We start from the raw sequence: 25,352 nt of genomic DNA, 5'->3' as shown, positions 1-25,352 counted from the left end.
CTGATAGGCAGCAACAGCTATGTGGGGAATTTGGGCCATCAGACCCCGCCCGCCCAGGGGAATGTGGAGCCAGCCTGGGAGGAGGAGCCTGCTGGTTGGGGAGGGAGCTGACGAGGAGGGGAAACGTGCTGGGCCTGGGCAATCAGCCACCTTTGGCAAAACTTCAGTCTGCTGCCCCCCACCTATTCTCCTAGAAGTTTGCAGCAGACCCTCTGCGCCTCCCCCACTGCTGCTAGCCCCCAGCCCTGAGCCTCATGCCGGGTCGGAGGCTGATGGGGCAGACCTCAGCCTGGGCCCCAGTGACAGTCAGTCTGGGACAGACCCCAATCTGATATCCCAGTGGGTTGAGCTGGACCAGGCCACCATGAACGTCCCTCCAGGCCTATGCCCTAGGCCCTGCAAGCTGCCAAGACCTGCTCTTTGGGCCCGCAGTATCCCTAGCCGGGGCCACCTTTCCCAATGGGCCTTTCCGGACAGGTTGGCACCAGCTACCCAGGGCTCAAGAGGAGAACGAGCCCCAGCTCAGCATTGCTGGCCAGCAGCAGCTTCTTCCCCTGGGGCCACTCAGCTCAGCTCAACCCTAACAGGACCCAGGCTCGGGCAGAGGGCAGCTCTCGGCCCACAGGGGCCTAGTGAATGGGCAATGTGGACCCCCCACATGAAGCCACCTGGGCTGGGGATGTGATTCGCCCTTTGCATAGTGGGCACCAGGCTCCTTGCCACTGGCAGAGTGGGGTTCTCCACCCCTCGGCCCCCACACCTGGCTCCCCAGCCCCATGCTGCTAGTCCCCCGCCTGCCCACCCCTGCACACCACAATCCCAGCCTGTCCCCCTGCACTCTGCATTCCTGCCTCCACCCGTCACTCCCATACTGCCCGGCCCACCCCTGCACTTTTCTGGATTTGCGTCTCACGGTTGGGCTCGTAGCGGTGTCAGTCCCTCCAGAGCCCACCCATGGGGGAGTTGAAACAGCATCTGGGGCAGGAGCCAGGCACTGCGTGGGCAGCAGGGCCTATGGGGGGCAGGTGCCAACCTGGAGCTGGGTGGGGCATTGCCCTTGTGGCTGAAGCCCTACCAGCACTCGCGGTGCCGCAAGGAGCAGCCCCAAGCCGCTCAGCACCTAAGCTACTGCTGTGACCACTTCCTTACCTGCGCCGGGCTCAGGGAATAGCAGAGAAGGGGCAGGAGCACTTCCCCAGCAGCTCAGCTGGGACCCCTTCCTGCTCCTTGAAGCCCTGGCTGGTGGCTGCCGCCACCGCCAGTCTGCCGCCTTCCAAAATCTGCCATCCTAGGCAGCTGCCTAGTCTGCTATAGCTAGCAAGGCCTCGGAAGCATGGCCTCAGGGAAGGGACCTGGAATCCATCAGCCTGGGAGTTCTCCAAGGTGCTAAAATAAACCCAGTGTGGATCAGATTGCAAAACCAAAATAACCCAGCAGCAGCAGCCTTGGAAATCTGAGCAGAGAGCACAGCGCTCAGCAGAACGAGTGTGAGGGAGGGCAGGCGCGTTTTAATGGTTTATTAATAATATTTCAAAGCCGTGTATTTCTGGTTAGCTTCCAAAACATGGTGTGCCTCTGCGAAACCTGCTTCACCTCTCCCTCCCCGCTCGCCACATGCATGTGCAATATGTGTCCATGCTCAGGGCAATCTGCGAATGATGCAGCCTCAGTGTGATCTGTAGGAAACCCAAAACTTTTCTCTTGAACTCTCCTTCCCCTCCCGGGCGACAGACCATTGCAGCCTTCCTATTTGTGGGGCTGCTAACAACAAGCTGCTAAAAGCAGAGCCCTCTGCCCAATACAGTCTTACCCCTGAAAAAGGGGAAAAGCAATGAGGTGTCTCCTTTCCTCCCTTTAGGAAGAGTGGGAACTGGGCAGATAATTGCCTTCCTCTCCCATCAAGCTGTTGGGAGAACATTGGGAAATAAGCTGCTAAATCTGTGTGGTGCCCTAGTTAACCACTTGTGCTTGTGTTAGGGTGACCAGTCAGCATGTGTGAAAAATTGGGCCGGGGGTGGGGGGTAATAGGAGCCTATATAAGAAAAAGACCCAAAAATCGGGACTGTCCCTATAAAATCAGGGCATCTGGTCACCCTAGTTATGTTTAAGGCTGGAGCCCTGATGAGAGAGAGAGAGAGAGAGTGTCCCCCGTGTACTGGAAAGTAGTTGGCAGGAGAGAGACCCATCAGATTTAAAATTAACACCCAGTGTTTGCTTTCAAAGTATTTTTCCCTGTGATTACTCCACTAGGGAAACTGCCTAGTAACAACCTCCTTCCCCCCCAGCCATGGCCCAGAGAGACAGAACTCTTCCTCCTGATAGTTAGGACTTCTGCCACAAAAACAACACTTCATTACAAACAGCCCCACAGAGCAACACCCCTGCAGCAGGCAGTAGGAATCTCTGGGCCATGCAGACCAAGAGTGACCGCTATCACAAAGTTAAAGAGGTGACTCCTCTAGCCAATGGCACATGGGCTGTGATTATTCCCATGCCATGGAACCTCTGCACGGGGTAATGGCAGACCAGTAGTAGCAGGGATATTGACTTCTCTGATATCGTAAGAATGCAGCTGCATAACTCTGATCAAAGGGGACCTACTGCGTGTCTGTGGTATACTACTAACAGCGCTCCTGTGCTGCCTCTTGTCTGTCTGCACAAGTGTGGTTGTGTGTATTATACATGTAGTAGCTGTCTTTACAAGCCAAGCTGGGGTGTCGCTCCTGGGATGGGATAGGTGTATTTGGAGAGGGGAGGGGACAGAAAAGTTTGCTGCAACGCAGCGAAAGAGCTCTGTCCTCAGCTGGTTATCACATAGCAGTGGTAGATCCTTGGGGCAACGGAGGCTGAGAAGCTGCATTAGACTGGAAGATGTATTTTTATCTGTTATCCATAGAGAGGGAATGTATCTGGTGATCTGAGAAAGAGGCTAGGAGTTGGGACTCCTGGGTGCCTTTATTAGCTCTGCCACTGATTTGCTTGGGCACATCATGGGTTAACCTCTCTGTGCCAGTTTGTCTGTAACAAAGTCTTATACCACCTCCCTCCACAGGGCTGTTGTGATGCTTAATTAATTCTTGCGACTCACTTTGAGAGACTCAGAGGAAAGGTGCAATAGATGTGCAAAGTTTTTATTTTATTTTATGTTATTTATTTATTTTATTATCCTCCGAAGCCAAAACCACCTCCTGCGGATGGTTTCAGCTCTCCCATGCAATGTATGACTTAATGCTCGTATTGATAAACAGCACTGGAACCAAGGAATGTGCGTCTACCATGGGGCAATGGTAATCTTTAATTGCACTGCCTATCATCTGAGGATTTCAAGGCCCTTGACAAAGATGGGTGCATATTGTATCACTTGACAGATGTGGAAACTGAGGCACACAAGGGGCCTTGTGGCTTGAAGGGCAATCCAGCAATACCGTCAGTATTGCTCCTGTCGCTATTTGGAGGGGTCAAAGTTGCAAAGGCATCCACTCCAAAAGACTCAGCCTGGCCTACGGGGCTGCAGAGAAATGTCCCTGGAGACCCCTCCAATTCCTTTCCAAGCAGTGCCAGATTAAGCACAGATCCATTGAGCTGTAGCTCCAAATCTTACGTGGCAAAGGTTCTAGTCCCAACAGCATTTAGATCTACTGAGGTGTGGCTACCACCCACACAAGGGGAGGGACGACTTGGTTGGGGGCTGGCCCAAGCTGTCCGCTGCTGTCCTGTGTGTATTGCATTAAGGAGCTTGATCTGAGCCCCTATGCAGATGTGGCCTGAAACAAGAGTAGGGAGCTCGCTGTTGACATCTGTCGGTGACCAGGGAGAAGAGCAGCCCAGAGCTGCATGAGAACTCCAGTTGGACAGGGACTCTATAGGGCAGGGAGCTCTCTGCTGGCATCTATTAGTGAGCAAGGGGGAATGACTGAATGGGCCAGGCCTCATTTGCATTTGTTATGTGACAGTTTGGTGCATTTTGGTTAAGACACAGTTAAGTTTGGAGTTGGGAGCAGTAAAATGCTATTGTCTGTGGTGGGAAATGAAGGGACAAGAGAACTGCATCAAATCTGCCTAGGGTGAGAAGTCACCCTAACCGCAATTGTGATCTTGCATAGCTGAGTAGCAGTTACTGGACAAAGTATAAGTAAGTGATTTGAACGGATAGACTGACTTCTATCTTCTGTTGAGACGCCCTTCCCGGTGGTAGGGGCTTTGACTCTTCTCTGAAGACTCCTTACAGAGGTAGCTTCAAGACAGTGGTTGGCTTGGAGGTAGTAGACAGAGGTAAACTGAGGTGCTTCAAGGCAGTGCAGGGAGCTGAGGTGGCAGACAACATAGGCGGCGCTGAGGTGGCTTGGGCTGAAGCCACAGAGAGCCGCAGCTTACCTTAGGGACTCTGGTGCAGGCATCTCTGCCTAGCAATCGAAGCTGAAATCGCTTCTGCTGGGTCAGGTGGTAAAAGACATTTTCCCCCTCCCCCTGGCAACCCAGGCAGCCCTTCCCTTAGGGGCTGATGACTGAACTGGACACCTCCAATCTTGGACACCAAACTGCAAGTGGGGGGGCTGGGATGAGAGAAATGGCCAGAGGGAGTTAGGAGAACTGAGTTTGAAACTAACTACTGCTAAGACACCTTGGGGTAGGGGAGGAGAGTCGTACCTAATGCTGTCCATTTATTAACTGCTGGCTTTCCCGAGGTAATTCTGTTGCCCCTCTTTCCTCTCTGCCCCCTGCCCCATAAAGTTCTCTTTTGTTTTAACCCCTGAACTCCCCATCCCACTCAAAGCTATGCAGCATGAGTTGGTCTCCTAGTAACATGCCTATTATCTATAACCACCTCATCACACCTCTCCCTAATAAACCAGTCACGTCCTATTTCCTGAGCCTGTCCGTTTTCCCATACTCCCTGCTTCCCTTTGAATCTCGTGCCTTAGAGTCTCTCTGGTCACACCTTGCTCTGCTACAGATGCTAACTGCATTGTAATCTTCTGCGCTGATTTGAGTTTGTAGGTGTCGCCTGTCAACTGCTGGGAGTCAGGGTTCTGTGATTCTGTGCGATGCAGTACAAACGTGCTACAATGAGGCCAGACTCATGTGGCAGGTGGGAGAAAAGGGGAAATGATTAGCAATCCGGCATCTCTCTTAGTCCAAAGGCAGGTGCTGCTACACCTACGGCCCGGAGGCTAGTGGGTTGATGGAGCAGTTACTGCAGGAGTTTAGAAAAGGTGGCTGGGTGTTGGGAATATAGGACTAGTGATATTTGAAGGCAATTAACACCGAGGTGTGACAGGAATTATTTAGGGCAGCACAAGAGGCGGACAAGGGGGCCAATTATGAGCCATGGGAATGAAACTAAACAAGGGAAAAGATTGGACAAACTCCCTGACAATGCCCCAAGGAAGCCCCATCTCTTGAGATTTCAAACCCAGGCTGCACAACAGCCTGCAGGGATCAATCCTGCCCTGATAGGGAGAGGGGATGGGGTGATCTTTTTCAGCTCTAATTCCTCCATTAAATCAGATGGAAGAACATGGTGAAAAACTACATTTCCCAGTCTCCCCTGCAGCCCTGGGGATATAAGCAATTGGAAGATTTAAATAGACCAGGCCTGAAGCAACCAACCTTTGGCACATAGAATTCCCCTCCTCTTCTCTGTATCCATTGGCTGTTTAACCTTTTTTCTGGTGTTGGACTGGCTGCCCAGCCTGGCATTAATTTTTCTTCCAAGCTTGCTAGGCCCATGAAGTAAACAGCCATGTGCATTCCTTGCTCTATATTTAACAGCTGCAGTCTGTGCTGGGGGAGACTGCACAAGAAGGGAATCCGTGTCGCTTACCAAATTCCTCTCTCTGAAGGGGGGAGGTGGGGAGAGCTGATTGGAAGGGGAGAGGGGTTTCTCTCCTGTACATTTTTTTGAAAGCAGGTTTCATCTAGGGAGACTCCACAATGCCAGCATCCCAGAGCCGGGCCAGAGCCAGAGAGCGGAACAATGTCCTGAACAGGGCTGAGTTCCTCTCATTGAACCAGCCCATGAAAGGGAACCAGGAGACCAGGAGCTCCAGCAGAAAGCAGGGCAGCCAGTCTGGTCTGGCTCCCACCCAAAACGAGGGCACCAAGGAGCGGAGGCAATCGCAGCAGCTTCCTGAGGAGGACTGCATGCAGCTGAACCCCTCCTTCAAGGGAATTGCCTTCAACTCCCTGCTGGCCATCGATATCTGCATGTCCAAGAGGCTGGGGGTCTGTGCCAGCCGCGCCTCGTCCTGGGGCAGCGCCCGCTCCATGATCACACTCATCGGGATCACAGGGCATGGCGTACCCTGGATCGGGGGCACACTCATCTGCCTGGTGAAGAGCAGCACGCTGGCGGGACAGGAGGTCCTCATGAACTTGCTGCTAGGTGAGTAAAATACTCCACCTCTTGCACTCAAAGCCCAGCCCCTAGTCGCAAGGGACAGCAGGAAGGTGCTCTGATACCCCGATGATGGGCGCAGCATAAGGGCCTAGAGGGTGCATGCTAGGTTCTGTGCCTTCCTGCATTAGAAGTCCAGCTGGTTCCATTTGGCTACTCCTGGAGTAAGGTCCTGTGCAATGTGAGATTAGCAGAATGGGACCTGGTACGGTTAGTGACCAGACCTGTGGGCAGGAAAACCTTATGGCTTTGATGCTGTCAGCCAGATCCTTTATTAAACTGTATCTGCCTCCCTCAGAGGCTTAGCTGGGGAAGATTTAAAGATGAATTAAGATTTCAGTCGAGGGTGGTTAAAGACAAAATGGGGATCAGAGTCACCCAAGTTTGATGCTCTCTCCACAAATGTTTTGTGCCCCCCTTCCCTCTGCCTCGAGCAGACTCTGGCCCCTCTTCTCAGATCCCCCAAGGGGAGTCTTGTCACCCGCCTGCTCCTGCTCCTTTGATTTTCCTCCCTTCCTTCAGCAGGTGCCTGCCCTGCACCATCACCTGCTGCTCTGCTTCGCCTTACTGAGCAGAGAGAAGCCCCCTTTTAAAAGCCTATGAGGACCAATTGGTAAGGAACTAAAGGCCCCTGGCAGAGTCTGTACACATATCCCGTGCAAGGCTAGCCTCTGGGGCCTGGGAAGCCTGCAGCTCTGGGCTTCTGAACATTTGCAATCCAATGATGATCAAATGCTAATTTCAGCTTTCACTTTATTTTTATTTTTTTTAAGTTGCTTGCCCTTTTCACTGCAAAGCTACGATTCCAAATATGAAGCAGTCCTGGGCTGGCCCCCTTCTCACAGGTTATTCACACTTAGCCACGCAGCTGCTGGCACCTGGCCTCTTGGGAACACAAAGCCCGCATCGGTAGGTCCCCTCAGTTCTGAGGTGGTGCCCAAAATAGCCTCTGCTGGGCTTCCCCCAAATCTTAGCCCTGCTCCCAGTGACCCACAAAAACAAATTATCTTTGATCTTGTTGTTCTTCCCAGGAAACGTAAAGGCTAGTTTCATCCCCTATTGATCAAAGGATGGTGTACTTTGTCTAACACCCGTTGCCATAGTAACTAGGCAGTTTCCAAATAGGGGCATATTAGGGAGATTGCAGGAGAATCGAAACAAGACGCATGGAGACATTTCTGTCCCCTGCATCCCCCTTGTCACATTTCCATCATCTCCCCACGTAGACTTGCCATTATCGTGTACAAGGGGATGGCAGATACAACAGGAGTGGCCAGTTAAAGGCCCAAAATTAGGAGGGCAGAGATCTGCCTATTTATAGAGTGCCCGTTGCCATAATATCTATGTGCTGTCAGGATGAAAGGTCTAACTAGGGATGTGGGGTTGGTGGACCCAGCCAGTGGCCACAAGAACCATTGTGCCTAATGGTTCTTGAGAAGGGCGTGGTATGGCCAGCGAATGTGTGTCTGTCTGCTCCTCTGTTTTGCGAGTTGCTTCTCACTAAGAGTCTGGGATTTTTTCCCCTAGACGGATACCTGAATGTTTCAGTGACCTTTTAAATGTCTCAGTTCTCCTTCAGAAGGAGACAGGGCTCCCATCGCAGACCTTACCTCCCAGCAAGAAACTTGGTTTGCTGATACTGTCCGACATCCTCTGTCACCCTTTTGTTTTGGCTCAGTCCCATATGCAGTTCAAATCCTGCGGTACTTGGTGATAACAAAGCCCTTCTGGGTGAGGACAGGTCTGAGGGAATGGGCTCTTCCCACCCTCGCCCTGACCCTTTGGAAGGGGAAGCAGCAAGGCTGTTCACCCCACGTGGCTTTCCTCCCTTCCCCCAGCCCCCTTGGAGTCTGAGACAGCAAGCAGAATTTCTGATGCAGTCTCTGGGCAGGGAGCCAGCCCATCACAAAGCGCTTGTTTAGGATTTGTAATCAGGCTTTGCAAAGGGAAGGAGTAAGGCGATTGCTGAAATGGGACTGGGGACCTGGCAAAGGCACAGCTGCAGATGGAGAGCAGGCTACACGCCCCTGAGCTGTGTGCTGGGTGAAAACTTCCCGGCTGTATGATGGCATGTTTGGGGTGGGGGTGCTGAAATCTAGCCCTGCGCCATCCCCATCTAGCCCTCCCCATAGCATGGATCCCAGCTGTGGCTCCCCTCCCTAGGCTCAGTGGACCCATGTTGGCCCACACCTTTGCCATCCATGCTGAGATTTATTAATTCACCTCTGCTTCATCCCCAGCCACAAATGCCAAGCAACCAAAGTAAAGAAGCAGATTCGGAGCCTGTCACTAAAAAGGGGGTCTCTGTCCCCATTATACGGGCTCCTCTGCTAGAACACGCTTTCAGGAGAGCGAGGCCTGGGTACTGCCAATCTCATCTGTTCAAAAATCACTAATCAGGCCCCAAAAATCATGATTGGCTTAAAAATCACGAGATTTCAAACCATACAATGTGGGTTCATTTTATTTGGAGCACTTAGAGTTTTTCTCTGCAATAAGGAGGGCTAGAAACTTACATTTTTTAAATGAGAACTGAGATTTTCAGATAATCATCTGACTCCAGCAGGTGGAGAAAATCAAATATCCTGGGACTCACGATAAAATTGCCACAGTTGGCAAGTTTGGGGCCAGTGCTCTGATCCAGACCCAAACTTTCCCAAGGCTGAAGGGGGACAGGATCTGGTGTTCTGATTCTAATCCACCTAGCAGAAATGGGCCCAAGTTCATAGAATCATAGATTATAAAGCCAGAAGGAACCATTGTGATCATCTAGTCAGACATCTTGAGTACCACTGGACGTCCCTGTATTAATTTCTGTTAGAACTAAAGCAGATCTTTAGAAATTTTGGCTGTTTTTTTAAGTGATAGAGAATCCAACACTTCCTTTGGCAAGTTGTTTCAATGGTTAATAACTCTCACTGTTTTTAAAAAAAAAAGTACCTTTTTTTCTAGTGTAAATTTAGTCTTATCTAAATAATGTAAGTAGCTTCAACTTCCAGCCATTGGATCTTCTTATACCTTTGTCTGCTAGACTGACGAGCCCTCTGTTATCAAATTTCTCTTCCCCATATAGTTAAATATAAACTGTGATCAAGTCATCCCTTAACCTTCCCTAAAACCAAACAGATTGAGCTCGATAAACTGATGCTTTCTGGATCCAGAAATCTCGTAAGCCTGAAGGGGCTTGGTTCTGTTGCCCAGCATTGGGCCCCTTTTTGTTCTAATGCAAGCTCTGATTCCAAGGACACTGCCCATTGGGCCCTGATAGTATCAATTCCATCTTCACCCCTTTCCCCTACTCAAAAATCCTCATTAAGGGTAAGTGCTCCAGCTCCCTGGTAGCGAGTCAGGGAAGGCACTGGCTTTAAATCATTTCTTCCTACAGAAGGCTGTACTTCTGGGGATAATAATAGAATAGTAATAGTGAACCTTCTTGTGGCACCTTTTAACGCAAGGATATTCAAATGCTGTACAAATGTGAGCTTGTTAGTTCCCAACTCTGTTAGGAAGGAAGGAAGGAGCTGGTATCATCCCCACTTTCACTGGGGAAACTGAGCCAGAGAGAGGAGAGCTGACTTGTCCAAGGCCATGCTGAGTGGTTGTCAGGGGCCCTGTCCATAAGGGAAGTTTGCTTGGGCCCAGGGAATTCGGTAATTCCCCCAGCACACGGAAGGAAGTGGCTGATTCTGCTCTTGTTTACACTGTTGACTTCAGTGGAGTTACTCCTAATTTACACTGGTATGAGTGAAAAGAGAAACAGGCCTGAGGTGCTGTGAAGGGGCTGGGCTGGCTGGTACCAGGGGCTCATCCCTCTTGGAGACGTGGGGGATACAAAAGTCCTCTTTTGAAGGACTCAGCCTTTGGCCGCACAAAGCCCCCCTTTCGGTTAATTTCATTTAGTAACCAGGCTGGGGGAGCCTGATGAACCTGCAATGTAAAACTCTGGCTGTGGGACACCTGGTTTGTTATACTGGTCTCTGTAACATCAGGCAGTTTCACTTCAGGGGCCTGATTATCCATTGGCTTGCTCTTGGTGCAGTCCTACACACCTGTGCAAGGTGAGTGGCAAGTGCTACCATGTGGATTTGGTAGCATTTTGCACTCAGCTTGCACAGACATAAATGCTTACACAAGGTGCACGTCAGCAGAGACGCCAGCCCCCAAGTTCTGGGGCATTGGTGCCACATCTGATTGTGGCTTGCTGGACGTGCCACAAAAATCCAGAGTCCTGATTCCTTGTCCCCTATACTGCCCTTCCCCCTCCTATCCCTCAGCATTTGCCTCTCACCCCATTAGGAGCCAACTGGATCTTGTTACTCTTGAATGAGGTTTGGTGGTGGGGAGAAGTTTGTTTATTTATTTACCTGGTGCAGAGTGGCACAGCTCCATTGACTTTAGTGAAGCTACAACAGTTAGGGGACCTGGTCCTTAGATTTTAAATAAGATGTTACCATCCGTTACCAGCCCTGCATGCTGTATCTAAGTTGTATGTTGGCTCCTTGGCTTTGTCACAAGGGGTGTATCACCGTCAAAGAAGCAGTACCGAATGAAGTGGATGGATCCTTCGTTTCTTAGCATCAGGGTAAGGATTCGCTGTCTGCCTGAATGAGGGTGAAAGGCTGGGGTAGGGGGATTTCCCCTTCATAAAATTCAGCAAAAGGTTGGGGCACACTCACTTCAGTCTGTTCCCTGTATGCAGAGCCAGCCTTAAGCTCTGGGAAGCCCCAAGTAGCCGGGAGGGGTGGGGAACCAGGCTGTAATGTCCTGGGAAAGTCCCCTATAGATTCCTGACCAGGACTTTGAAACAATCCTGGAAATCCATCCCTGACTTTATACAGAGCCCAGTACATACAGGGACAGGACTCTGGGAGTTTAGAGAGTACTAGGTGAATACCCATGCAGTGCGGGCAAGCTCATTGTTCATGTATCTGTGGGTATGTCTACACTGGAATCAAGGGGTGTGATTGCAGCCCATGTAGACATACCTTTGCTAGCTTGGGTGCTGGTAGCAGTGAAGCCACGGCCACACAGGCTCCAGAAACTCACCCAGAACCCTGGGCAATCACTCACGCATCTAGCCCACACTGAAGCACGCACTACCCTGGTATCTCTGCTCCGGGACCTGAGCTAGCTCAGGTATGTCTACACAAGGTGGAATCGCACCCCGGGACTGCAATGTAGACATATCCTTTCTGTCGAGTCTTGGGGCTCAGTAGCCTGGACACAACCAAGCAATGAGTTACGTCCTTCTTTGCTCTTAAGGAGAGTGGCATTGCCAGACGGCCAGGTCTACACTACAGACCTATGTCTGTTTAACTACGTCACTCGGGTCTGAAAAATCCACACCCCATAGCGACACAGTTACACCAACCTAACCCCCCATGTAGACAGCGCCATGTCGACGACAGTGCTTCTCCTGTTAATAGAGCTATTGCCTTTCGGGGAGGCAGATTAACTATGCCCATGGGAAAGCTCTCTCCCCTCAGTCTAGGAGCATCTTCACTTAAGCACTAGAGCGGCGCCAATGCGGTGTTTTTAGTGTAGACATGCCCAGGGTCAGTCCATATGCAGCAGAGCTTGTGGGCCCCAGGTGGGGTTGCCTTTAGGCCAGATACATTGATTTTTTTTTTTTTTTAATTATCCCACCGACATGTTAGGGAGCATCTGAATTAAGCAGAAACAAATTATGTTCCAGTGGTGGAGGAAACCGCTTCTGAAGACCCGGCGGCTTGCGTGTACATTCCCTGCTCAGACACCGTTCGGAGGTGGTCTCGTCCCCGGCTTGTTATCCTGGAATGCAGGCGAGACGCTTGCCTAGCCTCCCCTCCTGGGATCTGATTTGCCCGCTGAAATCTTGGCAAGTTTGCAGCCTATCTGCCCACTGAGGTGGAAACTTTTAAATGTCAAGTGGGCTAATGTGACCGGCCCATGGTGGGTGTTGATCGGAGGTAACCTCACACACATCCACCTCCAGTGCTCTCTGCATCCCCCATCCACACCGCCTCAAACTGGGAATGAACATTCCTCTTCATCACCCGTCACGCTGCAAATCTCTCTCATTATCCTTCTCAGGCGCTGCAGTAAAAGCCCCGGGTCCTTTGCCCCGTGTCTCCCTCCCGTCTTGTCCCATCCTCACTGATGAGTTCAGGCATTGATGAATGACAAATTGCATCCAACTCCCTGGCCTCCCCTCCTCCTCCTTCTCGCCCCGCCTGCTGTAGTTAGAGCAAATACGTGCTGTTAAAGGCCAACCCTATGAGTCTGCAGTGTCCCTTCATATAGTGGCAGGCCCGGTGTCACGCTAGCACCTGCTCAGCTGCTGCCGGAGCAGAAACCAGGCCCTATGTAGGATCCCGCCTGGAGCACGGGTCCAGCTAGATTAATCAGCTAGCTCAGCCATGACTAACACCCAGCACTTCAGAAGAAGGTGGTATGCCCTGAGGCCAAATGCAGATTGAAAGAGAAGGGAAGTGCTGTGGTGGTTAAACGGGGGAGGGGGAAAGTGGCCATATTTCTGTGCCACCCTGCACAGCTGTCTGGATCTGCCTCCCCCAGCTCTGAACTCTAAGGCACCCTGGGAAGTAGGTGTTCTCAGCTGAGATGCATCCTGCTGCTGCTGGGAGAAGCTCCCACCCCAGGGGCAACGTGTGTGAGTTGGCCTCTAATGCAGCTTGACAAGAGGAGTAGTTGGGGGAAAGGAGGACAGGAGTGCGGATTCCAGTTGCTTTCTTTAAGGCCGCCAGAGGATTGGTGGGGAGTGTTGAGGGGCAGGAGAGAGGGGCTCAGGGACCCTTGGTGTCAGTCTGGCTTAGGACGTAAGGACAGTATTAGAGGTTTTCTCCTCTTCCTGGCAGAGCCAGGCTGAAAAGCTCCACTTTGTTAGAGGATTTCTTAGATGTGATTTCAGGTTTCTGCTCCTGGCTCCCCTTTATCACTCTCCCTGGGGCACTGAGAGGGCCCAAGTCATCAAGATTAGTAAAGTGCTTTGAGTTCTACAGGTGAGAGGTGCTGTAAATCCTCCAAGGCTATTAAAAAAAAAAAAAATCTAAGAGGCTGATTCCACTTTCATTGAAGCCGATGGGACTTAAACACATGCTTAAGTGCGTTGCTGAACAGGGATAAGCTGAAGCGTGGTTTCATGTTAAGCATGTGCTTAAGTACTTAGCGGAAGCTGGGCCTTAATCATGACATTATGGGTTGCCCAGGCTAGGCATTGCATCACCAGTGGGTGAGCAGCCCAAAGCGCTTCTCTTCCTTCTCCCCACAGGCAAAATGTTCTGCTTTCCTTTCCTTTCCGCACCTGGCCCAAGCCTTCCCTCCCATGAGAGACACGGACCATAAGTCCAATCTAGTTACGCTGATGCAGTGGTCTCGTGCTATATGCTGTCGTTATGGGTTGCCTGTGCACCAGGCAGTCTCATGCTATATGGTGCCATTACAGGATGCGTTAGCACTGTGTTGGCATGGTTGCCATTATGGGATACACTGGTGCTATTCTGGTGTCATTATGGGTATTATCAGTGCAGTGTTTGTGCAATCTCTATCCGAGGTAGCTGCACATTTGTGGGAGAGGTCTCACAGCGCGTCAGCTCGCCTCTGCACATAGCTAGCAGGATTTGTAGGCAACAGGGGTATGGAAGCAGATCTGCTTCAACCCAATAAACAAGATGGTCAGAGGCAAGTGCCCCGCAGAGGCCCAGTTCCTCCGTAGCACGAGGTGTTTTCACTGTGCTCACCCTTTCCTCTTCTCTTCTCCAGAATAATTGAAGAGCATGTGCATGGCAGAGCAAATTTGGGAAACAGCCATGCTAAGTAATTGGTTCTAAGATACAAATTGCCCAGCTCCCAAGGGCATGTTATATCCAAGGGGAGGCTCTCTAGGCAGCCTGTGGTTTCACTCAGGGCTGTTTTCTGATTAAGCTAGGAGAGGGAGTCTAACTTTTTAAAATTCCAATGACCTCAAATTCCTCCACCATATTATCCTCCTGGGACCCCCATGTCCCAGAATCCTTTGTGTTGTTTTGACTGAAAAACAACCGCCCCCAAATGCTGCACTATATCATAATTAGTTATTGTTTAAGTTCATTGTGCCATGTGTGGCCACTGTCTCCATTGATGCGTGTGGCAGGTGAACCTGATCATTTCACATGTCAGAGAGAATATTGGGAAGTAGCGGGCTAGACTTTCAGATTTGGTGAGCACCTCCCGCTCCCACTGACCTCAGGGCTTTAGAAGACCAGGCCCATCAATTTATATCCTTGTTGGGAATGGTATAGCTTGCACATTCCCCAGGGCTACATCTTCAGGGAAACTAATTTCTACAGCAGCTTACACTTGGGAAGTTTTCCACACAAGCAGTAGGTGCTATTGAAATGCCATGAGTTCCAGAAAATAGCTTCACGAACCACCTTGGTGCCACAACTTCCGGGAGATGAGAATCACAGCCTTGAAAGTGCTTGGTTTTAGCTTGACCTTCGACTCTGTGTATTACCACAGCTGTGGCTCTTGTGAGCTCCCCAGGAGAGCAGTTGTCTTTTACTTTGTTTGCACAGTGCCTAGCCCAGGGGGGCCCTGATTCAGATTTGAGCCTCTGCGTTCTAGTATAATAAGAACATAAAGAACGGCCAGACTGGGTCAGACCAAAGGTCCATCAAGCCCAGTATCCTGCCCTCTGACAGTGGCCAATGGCAGGTGCCCCAAAGGAAATGAACAGACAGTTATCAAGTGATCCATGCCCTGTCACCCAATCCCAGCTTCTGGCAAATAGAGGCTAGGGACACCATTCCTGCCCATCCTGGCTCATAGCCATTGATGGATCTATCTTCCATGAATCTAGCTCCCTTTTGAACCCTGTGATAGTATTGGCCTTCACAACACCCTCCAGCAAGGAGTTCCAGAAGTTGACAGTGCGTTGCATGAAAAAATACTTTCTTGTGTTTGTTTTAAACCTGCTACCTATTAATTTCATTTGGTGGCCCCTTGTTCTTGTATTATGAGAAGGAGTAAATAACACTTCCTTATTTACTTTCTCTATACCACTCATGATTTTATAGACCTCCATCATATCCTGCGCTTAGTCGCCTCTTTTCCAAGCTGAAAAGTCCCAGTCTTATTAATCTCTCCTCATACAGAAGCTGTTCTATACCCCTAATCATTTTTGTTGCCCTTTTCTGAAACTTTTCCAATTCCAATATATCTTTTTTGAGATGGGGCGACCACATCTGCACACAGTATTCAAGGTGTAGGCATACCATGGATTTATATAGAGGCAATATGATATTTTCTGTCTTATTATCTATCCCTTTCTTGATGATTTCCAACATTCTGATCGCTTTTTTGACTGCCGCTGCACACTGAGTGGATGATTTCAGAGAACTATCCACAATGACTCCAAGATTCCTTTCTTGAGTGGTAACAGCTAATTTAGACCCCATCATTGTATATGTATAGTTAGGATTATGATTTCCAATGTGCGTTACTTTGCATTTATCAACATTACATTTCATCTGCAATTTTGTTGCCCAATCACCCAGTTTTGTGATATCCTTTTGTAGCTCTTCGCAGTCTGCCTGGATCTTAACTATCTTGAGTAGTTTTGTATCATCTGCAAATTTTGCCACCTCACTGTTTACCCCTTTTTCCAGATCGTTTATGAATATGTTAAATAGGACTGGGCCCAGTACAGATCTCTGGAGGACACCACTATTTACCTCTCTCCATTGTGAAAACTGACTATTTATTCCTACCCTTTGTTTCCTATTTTTTAACCAGTTACCAGTCCATGAGAGAACCTTCCCTCTTATCCCATGACGGCTTATTTTGCTTAAGAGTCTTTGGTGAGGGACCTTATCAAAGGCTTTCTGAAAATCTAAATACACTATATCCACTGGATCTCCTTTGTCCGCATGCTTATTGACACCCTCAAAGAATTCTAGTAGATTGGCGAGGCATGATTTCCCTTTACAAAAAGCATGTTGACTATTTCCCAACAAATTATATTCATCTATGTGTCTGACAATTTTGTTCTTTACGATAGTTTCAACCAATTTGCCCGGTACTGAAATGAGGCTTACTGGCCTGTAGTTGCCAGGGTCACCTTTGGAGCCCTTTTTAAAAATTGGCGTCACATTAGCTATCCTCCAGACAGTTGTAATACAAGTAATAAATAGGGATTAGCCAGACTGCCCATGCCCTAACATCCATAGGGATTGATCTGAGGATAGGGTTTTATCTGTGGAACTCCCTGATACTGTATCACTCTCGGGCTGTTTTCTGAGCTCATTGTAAGTTCTCCCTGCTTGAGTGAGTTTCTCTCCATCCTTTCACTTCCCCTTTTCCCATCTACCCCCATGACTGGCAGGTGGTAATGATGCCTGGGGGTTACTAGCTGAACCATTGGGTCCTGGCTTGTGATTTTTAGTTTGATATTTATCCTAGAGCCCTTACTGCCAAGAGTTGTCCTTGCTCATTGAGTGATTCCATGTGAGTACCTGCAGGAGCAGACGAAGCAAAAGGCTTTGGGGCTTTCTTTTTGTCTTTTTTGGTACTGCACCCAGGTTGTTCAGCAGTAATCATCGGAGAACTTATTCATATAAACATCTCCCCAGCGCATCTGCCCCATCCCTGGAGTCGCTTCTCTAGCTCCAACCTACAGGAGTCAGCCAGCCTTCCCGCATAGTCAGCGACAGCTGCTGCCCCTTTAAGATCAGCCTGAATCTACTTCAGAACTCTTTCTTAAAGGGACAGCAGCAGCATTCACACCTCAGAACACCGGAAAGGAAAGAAACGACAAAGAGGGAAATCCTTTATTCAGACGTCCTTTAATGGTGATATTAGCGAGAGAATTTTTGAAGACGTGAATGGAAGTATTAACACTTCTAAGCTTGTCCCTCACTGGTCTATGCAGGAGGCTACTACCTCTCTCTTGTTGTTGAGCTGCAACTTTTAAGTGGTTCTTGAATGCAGTAGCAACAAGGTGGAAACATTTACCCTTTCTCTATTAGCAGAGCTAATAGCTACCCATGTGGCTTCCCTTAATTTCAATGGGAATACAATGGGTGAGAATCAGAGGCCAGATTTTAGTTATTGAGATACCACATATTAGATCTCCCTAGATAGGTAAGATTTGGCCCTTTATGTGCTGAGTAGAGTTGTGAAACCATCTTGATTTGCACTTCGAGAGATTTTTGCCCAAGATATCTTAGGTTTTCACATTTTTTAAAAACATTGGGTCACAGGAGAAATTGAGCACGTGCCATTTGAAAAAAAAGGGGGGTGGAGGGAGGGTTTAAACCTAAAGGGAAGGAAAGGAGAATTGATTCCTTCCCTTGAAATATTTGATGTGCTCCTAAAATTATGTAATGGCACCTAGCTGTTCTGCTGATTGGCGCTGTTGCAATAAAAATTGAGCTCTGCAATCATTCACACTTTTGCCTCAGGTGACATTTTGCCATTTTTGCTATAAACCCGAAAAACTCCCTCTCTAGGAGCAGTGCAAGCACAGTCTGGAGAGCCAGTTTCAGGCTCTCTTCAGAGACCTCTGCCTATCCTGGATAGGGTAGAGTCACAGGAGCCAAATTTTCTACAGTCATCAAGTATCTGGGCCCGAAGATTTTGCCTGTGTCTCCATGTTGGGTGCACAGGACAGGTGAACTGGGTGTGCGGATGCCAGTTCGTAAATCAACATGTACTCACGCAAAATGGATGTGCTGGCAAAGTTTGCAGGTGCAGCTCAGACAGTCTGCTAGAAACTTAGCCCTTTATTTTTGCATTTCCTGCGCACGCAGCAGGCCAGCTCTGGAGAGAGAATCCTGCCTGCACTGGGCTGCGAGATTGAAACAGTGATGGGGGAGGGCGGTTCAGCCAGCCCACAGCCTCCATCCAGACAAGAATGTAGGTTGGGGAATTGCAGGGGGATATGAGCTGGACTATGTGCTCCCTGAGTGACTGCACCATTTGTATCTATTTCTGAAGGCTGGGCTGTTTGCTGACTCTGTCAGAACTGTGATAACGCCATGTGCTGATTCACTCTGGCGTAGTGTTTCCCCAGGGCAAGCGGTGGAGGATAAGCGAGTCAGGGAGGGCAAGGTTAGAACCTTTGCTTTGGTGTGTTGTTGAAATGCGCTGACTGGGTGTGTGCTCTAGGGCTGGGGTGAGCCGCCCGGCATTGCTTTCAACCCCGTGCGTTGCGCTTCAGAGCCAGGGCACTGCTGAGGCTGCTGCAGACGCATCCGGGAACAAGCTGCTCGGGGGTGGTGACCACAGTGCAGGGGAAGGGGACAGAAAAAGCACCACGCTGTAGTATCTCGTGGTAGAGAAGGGACAGGTGTTCATTGTAATGAATATTATTGAGGCTGCTGGAAAAGGCACAGACAGACCCAGGCTCTCTAGCTCCCAGGCCGACTCTCTCAACCTATGCTGCCTAGGTCATTGCTAAGACCTAGCAGTTATGGGCCACAGACTGGCATTACAAAAGTAATTTAAATGTGTCTAACTCGCCTCTTTATTTTAAGTCTAGCATAAGTCCAGGGAGGCTAAAGCAAGTGTCCATTTCAGAACAAGATGATCCTATCCCAGAGCCTCAGATCTTTCAGCTTATGCCCAGGGAGAGAGATGGCCACTTTCTTGGTTCATAGACCAGCTGCAAGAAATCGTATAATAGGCCCTGGTTCGGAAGGTGCTTCAGTCCTTTGCTGAATTGGGGCCGTAACAGGCACGGTGATAAGGGTTCCGAAGCTGGTGTCCAGCAGCAGCTCATGAAGCAAAATGAGAGTCCGAGCCCGAGACCACTTGGATCACCGTCAGGGCTAAGCAAGACTTCCCCATAACGACTAGCCAAGCTGAACGGTTGCCCTCTGCAGCTGTTAGCTTTGCTGACAACATTTGTTTTCTACCAAGAAACGACAGTGCATGGCTGGTTCAAAGATCGCTGGCCTATTTTTGAAATTCCTTCCGCCCCTGTGAAAAATCAGTCTTAGCAAATCTTGAAACACAAAGGAAACCCCCTTCTGTTCAAATACGATTACAGAATGAACAGCGACAGACCTGAAATTCTGTCCCTAGCTCCCCTCCTGCCCAGCTAGTGCATCGCATATACCAGTGGTTCTCAACCAGGGGTCTGGGGGGCCACCAGCAGGTTTCAGGGGGTCTGCCAACCAGGGCTGGCATTAGACTTGTTGGGGCCAAAGGCAGAAAGCGGAAGCCCAACTGCATGGGGCTGAAGCCCAGTGCCCCAAGACCTGCCGCCTAAGCAACTTAGCTTCGTGGGGTCCCCTGTGGCGTGGGGCCCCTGGCACCTGCCCTGCTTGATACCCCCTAGCGCCAGCCCTGGCTTTTATATGCAGAAAAACAGTTGTTGTGGGCCATGGAGTTTTTATAGCATGTTGCGGGGGCCTCAGAAAGAAGAAGGTTGAGAACTCCTGACATGTACAATACAGGAGCCCCTACTGTTGCGTTTCTTCTCACAATCTCACCATTGTTGGTGCAAGATCTTTCTCCTGGGAAGCCCCCTGCTGTCTTGAACAGCCTCTCTGCATCACTCTGTCTCATCGAATCTCGCCACCTCATTTCAAATCTCATCTGTAAACCTCTCCTCTTCCTCCCCTTTGTCTCTGCCTCTTGTGCTTAGGAATGGAATACTTTTGTTCCCTATGCTCTACAGTGGATTTACAACACTGTTTCCTCTCATGTATACTAAAGATGAGCAGGAATCAGAATCTTTTATCCCAATCTAGTGCCCTTTGATGGTTCTGATAACACAGGATCTGGAGCCAAACCACCCCTCATTTGGGCTTTGCAGAAACAAATTCCAGCCCCTATATGCTACCTCTAAGTTACGCCATTGCACCGCCTATGGTCTTGTGGTGCTTAGCTTTGCATGGACTACACTTTGCATGGAAGATGCTATTCGAGTTGTATTAAAATGTATATTGGTAGGAGCGTGTGTACAAGGTGCATGTATTCATGATAGACACTATGCAGGGAAGAACGCAACTGGCCAAGATGCCATCTTTGCAGGTATCTGGTATAACCCGTAGTCAGAATTCGCTAGCTAGTTGTGACAAGAATATTACAGAGCAGCAATAGAGAGTCGAGACCTTCTTATTCCCAATTATCTGAATGTATATTGTGATCCCCTCCACGTGCATTGCTGTTTTACTGTAACTGGACTAACTAACCTCTCTTAAGGAGAAGCCCCATTTAACCAAATGAATTCCCTGTCCCCTAGTCTATTTGGATAAACAGGGTTTTGTTGTTCTTCTTACTAGCTAACTAACTTAAGGTTTTCTGTAGCACTCGTCATGGGGAGCAGTTCAATTGATGTCAATGGGATTATTCACCCAAGTAACATTTTGCAGGATTGGGCCCTTGATTTTTGCCTCGTGGCTAAGGTGTGTCAGTATCTGGGATAACTGCTTACCTTATTGTTTGCCATCTCCTGTGTACAGAAACCCCCTCCCTCCCCCCAATCCCTGCAAAATCTTGGCAGCTTCAAATGAATAGTCTTAGTCAGTCCCTGAGAAAATAGGCAACTGGCTTTCTGACATTCCTGCGGATGGAGCAGGCTGTGCCTGCTATGGTATATATCTGCTGTCACTGCAGCTCCTTCCCAGCAAGGAGCTGAAATCAGCACTCTACCTAATTAGAAACGCTGCAGAAAGGCAGATGAGGGGATTAAACAAATTGAAGAATAAAATCAACAGCACCTGTCTGAGGGAGGGAAATGGAAATTGCTTCCGGACAGGAGCAATTAAGGCAGAGGAGCCAGGAATGATATAGAAACCACCCGTGTGGCAATTGGAAAGCAAGAACGGTCTGTCTTTAACATTTATGCAGGGGAGTGTGTGTGTGTGTGTCTCTCTCTCTCACACACACACAGGGGAGTCTCTCTCTCTCTCTCACACACAATATTTATGGGGGGGGGGGGAGTGTCTGTCTGCATCATCAGGACTATCTCACATTCATGTACATTAGTTTGTCATTTCTGTGCTTGGTCCTCCAAGCTAGGCCTCAGAAGAAGCAGCTTTTTCCAAATCCAGCACAAATATTTTATTTATTTATTTATTTATTCATTCCAATAACACCAAACCAGCCTGTCCTGTAAAATTTGCAGCCTTCGCACCCGAGACACAAAGTGGAAACTGACTAGAACTCTCAGTGACGTGGACTGGTCTGTTTTCATTGCTCCAGCCCTAGAGAATGCGAAAAGAAAAGAAGTGAGAAATCAAAGAGAATTATGACCACATTTCATTTTCAGTTCACCAAGGTGGTGTTAGTTATGTAGATGAGGCCATTTTCTCAATGATATCATTTTTAACCTGTCCCTATCCCTTAATGTCCTCCCACTAGTGGAATCCACCAGTTCAATAGAATTCTGTGGGTGTGAGGAGGAAGAGGCTGTTGCAGTTGTGGGTGTTTGTTGTCTTTTTTAAAGGCTCACGAGAACAAGGAATTAAATAGCTCTGGCATGAGCTAAACCTACTTTAAGGCAGAGATTGCGTAAACTTCCCCCAGCCAGCTCTGCTACTGCAGGGCAGTCTTCCTGACTTGCAGCCTCACCCATCTGTACAGCAGAATGTGCTGTATTGCAGGATTGTTTCCTTTGGCACACAAATGGGGACTAAGCTAGAGAACCGTTGTCTAAACATAGGGCTAGGAACTCCTGAGTTTTAATCCCAGCACTACCACTGACTCGCTCTGTGATCTTGGGTGAGTCACTTGTCTTCTTTGGGCCTCAGGCTCTCCGTCCTGTGAGAAGGGCATAACACAATATTTGCCTACTTCACGGGGGGCTTGGGAGGGTCAATTAATGTTTGTAGAGTGCTTTGGCGATGACCAGGGCTGAGAGCACCCAAACTCGTTTTCACCTATGCCGAGATTTGAACTCAGGTGTTCAGTGCAAAGACAATTATTGCCCCAGCACAGATGCTACCCTGAGATCCTCCCTTTCCCTTGCTGAACATCTCATAACAGTGACCTGTCTGCTTGTCTCTATGACCTTTCCCACTTTCTTCCTTGTTTTGCAGCCTTACTCCTGGACATCATGATTGTTGCAGGATTGCAGAAGCTGGCCAAGCGACGAGGCCCATACGATGTCCACCCCGGCCTCTTGGACTATCTGACCATGGACATCTATGCTTTCCCAGCCGGCCACGCCAGCCGAGCTGCCATGGTGTCCAAATTCTTCCTCAACCACCTGGTTTTAGCCGTCCCACTCCGGATCCTGCTGGTCCTCTGGGCCTTCTGCGTGGGGCTTTCCCGCATCATGATTGGACGGCACCATATCACAGATGTCCTGTCCGGCTTTGTCTTTGGCTACTTGCAGTTCAGGCTGGTGGAGTTGTTGTGGATGTCTTCCAACACGTGTCAGATGATAATATCAATCTGGTGAACACAAGAATCCCTGACAGAAACTAGCAGACACTTTAAGATTCTCTCTCTCATTTTTTTAAAATATAATTCTTCATATTTATTGGGAAAAAAATTAACTTCCATAAGTAGTATTCTTTTTACTGTTGCTCCCCTGCCTGAAAAAAAATGTTTCTTGCAGATGGTTAGGCTTCAGCAATCAAGGGCCAGCCATTACAGTATTTTGGCCACTTTTTAAAATCCCATTTGGATGGTAACCAAACTAAGCAGTAAAGATAACAAAATGAGTTCTCTTTGGATGGTGCACATCTGATGCCCAGGTGTGGTCTCAGAAAACCTGTTATCCCTTTGGGATGCGTTAATTAGCTTCTTGGAGGCAAAACATTCTGGGGCGAAGTTCTACAGCGCTTTTTCTGTCTGCCAGCCCAACGGTTGTGTCTTGTACAGGGCCGGGCACACTGCCGGCACCTCACAGATAATAAATAATCATAAAAGTTCTGCCATGTTTGTTTCTTATCATATATTGGGGGAATCTCCCAAGGGAAAGTAGTGGAAAACCCATCGATTGGGACTTTTAAGTAAAGGCTGAACAATGCCGTGCAGGGAACAGTCCTGCACTGGCCCTTGGGAGACAAAACAGTGGCCCTAATTAGAGCACTTAAACACATGCTTAATTTTGAATGTGTGCTTAAATCTTTTTAACTCCAAAGGAACGTACGCCCGTGCTTGCATCACGTGTTTTGCTAAATAGAAATGAATTTCTGCACATACTGAAAGCTAAACATTTTCTTAAGTAGTTTGCTGAATTAGGCCCTAGATCAGCTATTCAAAATTCTACTCAGCTAGGGTGAATGTGTGTGTGTGTGTGGGGGGGAGGGGTCTTTGTTTTTTGGAAGGACAAATAAAATACACACTTTCCTCATGGTTAAGGGTGGGTGTCTCGATTTTGTGTCTGTTCGTGACAATTTTGAAAGACTGGACTAGATGGGCCCCCATGAGTCTTTTCTGTCTCTTAACTTCTGTGATTTTAGATTTATGCCAATTAATAAAATGTGGTCAGAGGTGATTTTCATGGCAGCTCCAGTCTCAGGTGGAATGCAATCCAGCACATAGGGAGTATGGTGTACTAGCCAGAGTAAGGGATTGGTAGCCTAGAGTTGTCGTTTCTACTCCTGGGCATGGCTTACTTGCTTTGTGACTTGGGCAAGTGACTTCATTACTCCATGCCTCTGTTTCCCCATCTGTAAAATGGGGGTAATGATCTTAGTCTTCCTGGGTTATGAGGCTCAGTTAACTGATGTTTGTGAACGCTTTGAGATTATTGGCTGGCAAGTGCAGCACAAGTGCACAGCATTGTAGTTCTGAGCTATCATCGTGAAAACTGGCCAGTTTATATCAGAATTGACTGTATTTGAAAAATGTGATCCATCTCAGATGCATAATGCGACGACCATATGGGGAAGCCCCAGGTTTTGAAAACTGTCTCCTTCCCCTTCAAAAAAGGGGTCCTGGCATTTGGTGGAGGACCCCACCAGAACATCAGGGTCTCCCATGGTTGGGTGCTGCAGGTTGGGCTTCTGTCTTTCTCCTACTTCTGAGTCCTTGATGGCCCCCACCCCTCATTAAGTCATACAAGCCAGCCAAACCTGGCCCGCATAGTGGTAGCCTGCCGGTGCTGCATTCCCATCTGCTCCTGTGTGTCACTACCTGTGGGGTCTGGATCCCAAAGATATAAGTATCTGCCCACTCCCTCTGACCCGCTTACCAAATGAGAGACCAGACCACTGATTCCGTAGGATCCAGGTAAGCGAGACCATGAACAGTGTAATTTGTGTAGAAACTGCCTGGTGAGACAGAGAAAGCATTTTAGCTAAAGGCTGCTGCAGGTGTTTAACATTTGTTGTTGTGTGATAATTAATATGAAGCACCTATCCCAGGCAGACATCTCCAGCTGGGGAAGACAGCAAAGAGCCTTCAAAGGCATCAACTGAATGCTCTCGCCACGCTGAAATTACAGCAGGCAGAGCGTAGCGAGAGGTGCATTTAAAGATGATTGAATCTTACGGAGCTTCCGCTGTGAGCAGCTCCTAAAGAAGTCTCTTCTGGGAAAGGCCTGTGATTGTAGTGAGTGTGACAGGGAAGGGGAGATGTGAACGCTGAGTCCGGATCCTGTTTCTTTTCCAGGAAAGCAGCACCCGTGTTCTTGGAGAGCACCCAAGTGCTGAAGGGTTGGTCTGTCAGTTGTTTGAGCAGTAGTGGGTTAGGTGTGTATAGTGGGTGGGGAGATAAGGCCGGCTTCTGTTCCCATTGCACTCACTGGCAATACGTCTATTGATTTCTGTGGGAGACATTACCGCACTTTGGAAGAGAGGCTCTGATCTGATGTCTGGTTTTGCTACTGGATGAGAAAGAAGAACCAGTGTTTCCTATGCCTCCCAGGGCTGGAAGGGTCTTTGCAAACACCCACAGGTGCTGATTCATGCACAGAAGTGAGCTGTTGTCTCTCGCCTCTTTTTCTTCCAGGTTTCCCTGCTCTCAAGATGCTTGACCTCCACCTTCAGGGAGAGATTGAGGTGTGGGAGGGAGC

General features: G+C 49.0%; 1 protein-coding gene across 2 annotated transcripts in view; it reads left to right on the top strand.

Annotated features, from left to right (window-relative positions):
- The window catches only part of PLPP7 (phospholipid phosphatase 7 (inactive)), a 51,439-nt gene extending 28,176 nt beyond the window's left edge, over window positions 1-23,263 (top strand). The window contains exons 6-7 of one of the 2 annotated variants that reach the window (XM_054007949.1): window positions 5,923-6,385; window positions 22,423-23,263. In XM_054007949.1, coding sequence (XP_053863924.1) covers window positions 5,935-6,385; window positions 22,423-22,787 — 816 coding nt within the window. In that variant the 5' untranslated portion in view covers window positions 5,923-5,934 and the 3' untranslated portion in view covers window positions 22,788-23,263. Of the gene's footprint in view, window positions 1-5,722; window positions 6,386-22,422 lie in introns of those variants that run through there. The other variant, XM_054007950.1, reaches the window with a different exon arrangement.
- Window positions 23,264-25,352: the final 2,089 nt, after the last annotated feature.

Source organism: Malaclemys terrapin, chromosome 17 (genome assembly GCF_027887155.1).
Source record: "Malaclemys terrapin pileata isolate rMalTer1 chromosome 17, rMalTer1.hap1, whole genome shotgun sequence".
Classification (NCBI taxonomy): Eukaryota; Metazoa; Chordata; order Testudines; family Emydidae; genus Malaclemys; species Malaclemys terrapin.
This window is presented reverse-complemented; position numbering and strand designations above follow the sequence as displayed.